Source organism: Anopheles moucheti, chromosome 2 (assembly GCF_943734755.1).
Source record: "Anopheles moucheti chromosome 2, idAnoMoucSN_F20_07, whole genome shotgun sequence".
Lineage (NCBI taxonomy): Eukaryota > Metazoa > Arthropoda > Insecta > Diptera > Culicidae > Anopheles > Anopheles moucheti.
The window spans coordinates 52,769,023-52,776,669 of NC_069140.1; the positions used below are offsets into that span (position 1 = coordinate 52,769,023).

Below are 7,647 nucleotides of genomic sequence, written 5' to 3' on the forward strand. Positions count from 1 at the left end.
GATCGACCAATAATTCTTGTTCGAGTCATTTTCATTGAAATGCACTTAGAAAGATTGATGATCCATCGCTTCATCATCCTGAAATGCACAAAAACGTCTTTGAAGCACCAAACAAAATGATACATTTCATCAATATACTTAATGTAACAGCTGTATGATTCGCATTGCCGTTTTCTAAAAACATCAAAAACCAATTCAATCCTCTTTTCCAATAGAAGCTCAATTATGATTCGGGATTTGTGTTGCTCCCAACTGTCAACATTGTTTGTCAAAGAAAGATATGAATTTGCGCGGTGGTACGGCCTCCTTTGCATACACTTGAAATAAAGTTTTTTTTCATCACACCTGCTAGTGGAAAATTTCATGTTTTTCGCTCAGTTATGAGAATAATTTACGATAAGTAGATCGTAATTGTGGAAGAAATCGTTTGGTGAAGAAAATATGTCGCGCCTCGAAGAGTGAGGATCCAAAATCAACATCCAACACGATCTGTGACACGATTATATGGTTGGTACCTCGTATTGATTTGCTGGCAGTGGAAAAGTGAACAAAGTGCTGCAGAAAACTCGTAGGTTGTGGAACGAAAACGTAAAATTACGTGTTCTTTACGTCGTACATTTGTATTTTGAGTTCTTAAACAGGTAAGCTTGTACAGGTTAGATCGGTGTACGTAACCTGGATAATTAATTAGTAAAGAATCGTTTCAAGGTCGTTGCAGCTCGTGTGTGCAGCTATGTCTAGTCAGATTCCGCCACTGGTATGTCATACGCCTCCACCTATAGATTTTGACGCGGATGACGATGACGATGACTATGGATCGGATATACCTGAGGACGATGTAATTGGCATCGATGATCGGAATGGGACCGACTGTCCGGATGATGATTTTGGAGATTTTGCAACAGTACTGCCCGGACCCACCAATCTGGATCCGATTCCTACCGAGGCTGTGATAGACAATGAAACGGTGGAACTTACCAGTATTCCGGTGGCAGCCGGAACCAAAAGCGTTTTCCCAGCACGATTAGGTTCGGACAGTCCGCCTTCATTGATATTGCCAACAAATGAGTATCACGAAGCAGACATTGATGAAATAGCTGGCAACGGAGCTGAAGACGAAGAAGATATCGATTTTCAACCATTCGGTAGTCCGTCGCAACCGCCCGAACCACCACCGGAAGACAGTATAAGCCTACCGTCGTTGCACTTCGATGCGGACGTCTCAAAATCGGAGGAAGATGATCACGTACCTGCCCAGCCCAATGCCACAAGCTCAACGTCATCGGGATCCGGAATCGAGACGGAAGTGGACCTACCTGTTGCAGCAGCCGCCGAGCGTACAACACCCGTGATACAGGAGTGCGGACGTTTCGACGATAACACGGAGAACGATTTTACGGATTTTACAACGGCGTCAAATGAGCGGTCGTCGGTAGTTCTGGAAATTCCTACCGCGAACGACGTTTCCTTCGAATTGGATGATTTTGCTCAGCTAGAATCGACACCGTCAGCCGATAGCAACTTTGTGTCACAGCAGAGTCGTGCTGACTTTGCCACGTTTGATGCTGATTTTAGCAAATTTGACTCATTCCAAGCATCGTTCCCGGCAACGATTGATGATGTGGTTCCGGCAAAGACGCCAGTCGAGGAAACTAAATCCATGCCTATCATTGAACCGACATCCGTCAAAAAGTTACACGATCTACAACCACCGGAAGATGAGTTTGACGATTTCCAGGAGTTTGCTACCTTTTCCGGCCAGCCCGTCGCCACGGTATCAACTCAATTTATGGAAAAGGCTGATGTGCGGAACAGTGCAGAAAATAACCTAGAATCATCTACTTCAACTGTGGAAAACGTAAAGCGAGACATTGATGCACCATTGGCTGGCAGTATTAGTAACGCCGCGAATAATACCTCGGACGTTGATGATGACGATGATGATTTCGGAGAATTCAGTGATTTCAAGCAACCGGAAAGCACAACAACCGAACCACCAATTTGCAGTTTTTCCATGGATAATGTGCACAAGCTACTTGAAGCAATGTTTCCAAGCATTGATCCTGAAATGCTTTCAACAGACACAGGACAGCAAACAACAGCACTGTGCAACATTCCCAGCAACAAGCTGCATTCCCAGCTTCAGGACTTCGACAATACGAACGCGCTGGCCTACCAACACAGCAAATCAACCAGTAGCAAAACGCTCGTAACGGCTCTCGGTATCGATTCGAGAAATATAGTAAGTGTTGGTTGATATTTTAACCGATGGGGCAAACATAATATTCAATGTCCCTGTTTCTTGTTGCAGATGTATGGACCTAAATGGAATAGTTCGATGCCAAGGTTTGCGGCAAATCTCAGTTTCAACCCGCTGGAACCTCTCAAACCAGTCGCACCGTCAACGGTTAAAGAAACCGGATCCAACACCAACGAAAAGAATGCCAATATTACGCAAGCCGCCAAAGCCAGTAGCACATTTGTCGGTGGACTGGATCATTTGCACGTTAATCCAGTTCCAAATTCATCCGTTCCAGCGGCACAGTTTGACTGGAACAGTTCGGGTTTGGTTAATCCACTGGAAGGTAAGCATGTGTTTTGACGTTCCTTGCTCCCTATCCCGTCGAAAGTTTGTTTCTTTTATGTTTTAATTTTTTACAGCAAAACAATTTTATGTTATTGTTTCTAAATTTCAAACGTCATTACCATCCCACGGCTTGGCGTATTTTGATACAGTTTATTTCTTTACCCCCCCCAGTGGCTGCACAATTAGCATATGCTAGCGTGTCTTAGCGAGTGCTATTTTCACTGTCTTATGTTGCTACTGTGAATACGTATATTTTAATATCTATAAAGCAAAACATTCATGCACCCCATTTTAGGCAATCTTACCGTGTAAGGAAACTTGCACAATACTAACTGTGATACATGGTGCAAAAAACGAAAGTTTTTCTTAACACCTTTGTTTCTTTTTGCAAAGCTGTGCATTTATCATCCCATCAAGTGCATTCCCGAAGCAAGTGCATTCATCATCCCATCATTATAATTTGACACATTTAATGAAATCGGTGCATTGCATGTGAAATGTAGGCCTATTAATAAATAGGCCACGGAAGGAATTCAAAGTTTTTAAAAACCAATTGCTAATATTTATATAAATCACAAGTTTTATCTCTATACCGCACACATTTTTCACTTCTATGATTTCTTGAAATATTTGCTTTTTTATTGAGCTGGTTATGATTTTTTTTTCATATTCCGCGCGCCATCACACAAAATGATCATTCCGCAACAATCACGTGCACATTCTTGTTTGTCTCGACGAATTGATTTTTTAAGCAGTATGTTTTTTCTTTTCTTTCTTCTTTCCTTTGCCTTTCGAACAACTTCCGCAAACACTGTATTTTTGTAATTAAATGAATATGTCAATCAAACATGATCTCATCTAATGAATTCCAACAATGCCCCTACCGACAAAAAAAACCCTCCTACTTTCCCTTAGCATCACATGCACACACATTATTATTGGACCTAGAACAGCTAGAGGTGATGGCAAGTCTGAAAGATAAAATAAATGTTGATTCCTCCTCCTACTCCCCTGCACTCCGGTCCACGTGTAATGTTGCTAATACTGTGCAACTTCATTCGGCTACAACAACGGCCACAACTATAACTACAACAACACCTTTATTGCTACCATCATCACCTTCACCAACTTTACCACAACCACTACCACCACTACCAACACCAACACCACCACAACCACCAACAAAACTGTCGTCTTCACTGCTTCTGTTGCCAACTACAATGAATACTACGCAAATGTGCAACAACAATATTCAACAACCACAAACGAAAAACAACTGCAACAAATCGTTGGACACTGTTGGTACGGACGGTGGCAACAATACGGTCCCGTTGATGGATTGTTCCACTACGTTACTTGTCTTCGCCGATTCAAACGACGACGATTGCGATCTGTTGATATCCACCGACCCAATAATACCGTCTGCCACGGTTACTATAACGACAAACAACACCGCAACCACGCCATCGGATGAATTGGTTTTGATCGATACCCCATGCGCGTTTCCGGTTGGTTTGCAATCGATCGTTCCTTCTTCCCACGATCGTCCACAAACGTTTGACGATTATTTGGATCTTAGTAAGTTGCGCTATCCTGTTGCCCATCGTTGATGTCGTGTTTTCTTTTGTGTTTCCTTCGTTGAGTTTGCATGCTTGCATGGTTTTCCCCTTTTTGTTACAAGAACGCTTTTTGATTTTGTTCTGTATGTTGTTCCGAATCCGACTAATGCCCTCTGTTATGTTATATGTATAACAACAAAATTCTTCCAGAATAATATGTTTGGCAGAAAGTTAAACATGAAATGTGTTTGCATGAGTTTAATATTTGAGTTTTCACATTTTCTCTTTTTTTTTAAGTTCAATTAAGCTTTCGTCGACCAATTCCGCTTCTTTTTATTTACGCCGCATGTAAATGTGTACAGGAAAGTTATTGGATACTTATTTCTGTTTAATTTTTCGAATATAAATTATTGTACAACAGTATATTTGTTTCTTAAAAGCATCCCTAGCATGAACTGAAAAGCTTCCCAAAATCAATATGTATATATTTTTACTGTGTCGCCGCTATTGCACACGATTGCGATAATAATACAACAGTTATGTGAATCTATTACCTTCAATATTGACACGATGTATCAATCTATTCTCATTTCGATCGTTAGGTGTCCAGGAAATGCTCCAAAAAGCCGTTACTGGTCAGCCCGAGGATGGGACAAAGGGCGAAATTTTGGATCCGCAAGTCACAGAAAACTCAAGCCCGATTGCTGCAGATGACATAGCAGTAAAATCGTCCTCGTTTGTAACAAACCCAGCAACAGCGTCACATCCGGAAGAGTACGAAGACATTGGGTCACTTGATTTTACTGCCGGTAGCAGTGGTGGTGGTAGTAACAATGCTCAGTATTCTGTTGCGCCACAAACGGTGCATCATGAGCCACAACTGGAGGAGCAACTAGAATCCGCACTGTCGCAACATTACGTTTCATCCCATCCGCAACCACAACCTATGTCAATTTCATCTTCTCCAAACAGTGTGCCTATGGTGCGAACTATAAAGCTTCCAGAAACACATATTTTTACGCCCAGTCGGGGAGTGACCCCAATCTCGCGGGATATTACTGATCGTGACATTGTTGTGCGGGAATATCACGATGTAGAGTATAGCTTAGAAAAATCAGCTGCCACTTCGATCTCCAGCAAAAAAGAAATCGAGTTCGACGAGTTTAACGAATTCCAATCGGTATCCGCTCTGCCTCCTGGATTACCAGACACAGCAGCTGCCATAAATCTGGTCGATTCTGTCAGACCCGTAATTGGTCGATCACCTACAGAGGAGCTGGAAATACGCAGTCAGGAGCTAATCGAACAAACGATTAGTAAGACGGAACGTATCGAAAACAATGATGATGATGATGATGAGTTTTCTGACTTTCAAGCAGCGGTTCTGCCAATATCTGCAGTTCCTCCGGTGAATAAACCCGTTTCAAACGTCCAGAATAATCGGTCGAACACAAGCTCACCGGTGATGTTGCTCAGTCCCGCAATATTGCTACCGCAGCAAGCCAACACCTCGATGGAAAAGGACTCTTCGAATGCGCGCAAAAATGCCTCGACGGGTGCGATCAACTGGCCCGATCCAGGAATTGATCCGGATGAATTGGCTAGGTTTGAAGCCGCATTTGCCAAACCTTCCGTAGCTGCACCCGTCGCTGGAACATCTAATGTAGCAAGCAACCAAAGCTTAGCAAGCGCCCCGAAAGCGCCAGCAGTGGAGGAAGACGAGTGGTCGGATTTCATATCATCCAAACCGGCCACTGAGCTGGCTATCAAATTGTCTGCTGCTAGCGTACCTAGTGCTGGATCAGCACCTACGAGCACTGAAACGGAAACACAGGAGGAATGGACAGATTTCATCTCTAGTACCGCGGGAACGGTCGGTGGCTATACATCGCACAATCGTCTCTCGTCTAGTCAGAATAATTTCAACTATCCACGCGCTTCCCCAGCAGTTGTTGGAGGTAGTGGAACGAAAGCAGCAAATTCGTCCTGGTCGAACCAACCGCAGCTACCCCCGCCACAGTTTAGCTCGTGGAATAGTAACAGCCTGTACTACAATCCGATGTCCTCGTTGCCTTTAACGAACCAACAGCACCCGTCCCAGTATGCAGCCCACCAGCAGCAGCAACAATACTACAACCGGTCGGAAATGCCTGCCATGGTCTTTTCTGGTGTTGCTGGCTACAGTGGTTCACCGAAAGTGCCAACCAATCTTCAACAACATCACGCACCAATGACGGGCACCGGAATAACGTCTATGATGATGGGACAGCAGCCACCTATGCAGCTTCTACCGGAGCTGTCGTTCATAACACCTAATGCGGGTGGTGGACACAGCGCCGGTACATCCGGTACCAAACCGGCGACACATTCCTTTCTCAGCAACGTGATATCGAGCAACAGTTTTACGAAGAAATGATTGTTACTTAACCACGGTTACGATGGACGACGGGCCGACAGCGATGCAGGCCGAATGAAAGCGTGCCGGAATCGGCCAGACCGAGGTCGCTATCGTTTGCATCCCAACAGCAGTGCGACCGATTCGACTGGTGCAACCGTAACTGTGGGGGACGTAATTATGTAAATACACCGTACAGATTCCAATACATGATGGGCATGAGATGCGCCTAGGTGCCTCATATGTTCGTCGTTTTTAGCTAGGGAGAATATTTATGGCATACCTCTCATGTATGCAACATTCAACTGCAGATACGCATAGCAAATCAAGCGCTCGCGAACATGCATAGCTGGATGACATCTGTTGTCGTATTAACCAAAAAAAAAAAACACATAGTAAATCCTTCAAGCCCAAATATGCTAACTGTGGAGCAAACGATGTGAACTTGCTTGCAATCGTGATAAGTCAATCCTCGTGCCCCATTCCTGAAACAAAGCAAAACTAAATGTATTTAGGTCATGCATACCAGTCGAACTAATCTTATATCGACGGCATCGTACTTAGTAGGATTTTACGGCATACTGTTGACATGGTTAGAACCATTTTGTAGGTTGTACGTTTTATTTATGTATTTCTGGTTTTAATTATACCCTGAAACGTTTGTTGTTTTTACACACCCTTAGCTGCTGGTCCCAAAAACAGATCCCACAGCTTTGCGAGTCAAAGTTAGTTGCGTTTCTGTGGTTCGTTTACTTTCCTCTATCACACAATGCTTCACCATGCATCACGGTTATTATTTCATTTGATCTGATAGTTATTGCAGTGACTGAAGGGGTAGTCGCAAGGATATTAGCGTAAACGCGATGGCGGAATAGAATATATATTCGAATGAACAACATTTGATGTTACATTACATGGACGATTCAGCAAACCGTTTATCAACGTACTGATGTAGGAATAACGGCAGGAGAATTTCGAATGAAGTATAAAAGAAAATTATTGTTTTCTATCCTTGTTTCGTTCTACATTGCGTACGGTATTTTGTATTGCTGGCTATAAAATATAAGTTGATCAGATGGTTCTTCTTCATCAATAATCGTAACACC

At 43.3% G+C, this 7,647-nt stretch overlaps 1 protein-coding gene across 1 annotated transcript; it reads left to right on the forward strand.

The window, feature by feature from the left end:
* The first annotated feature begins 541 nt into the window (after window positions 1-541).
* LOC128304095 (mucin-17) lies at window positions 542-7,643 on the forward strand. Its single transcript, XM_053041232.1, has 5 exons — window positions 542-641; window positions 709-2,242; window positions 2,312-2,585; window positions 3,503-4,165; window positions 4,749-7,643. Exons 2-5 carry the CDS (start codon window positions 734-736, stop codon window positions 6,560-6,562), a joined length of 4,260 nt encoding a protein of 1,419 aa, XP_052897192.1. The 5' UTR covers window positions 542-641; window positions 709-733; the 3' UTR covers window positions 6,563-7,643.
* Window positions 7,644-7,647: the final 4 nt, after the last annotated feature.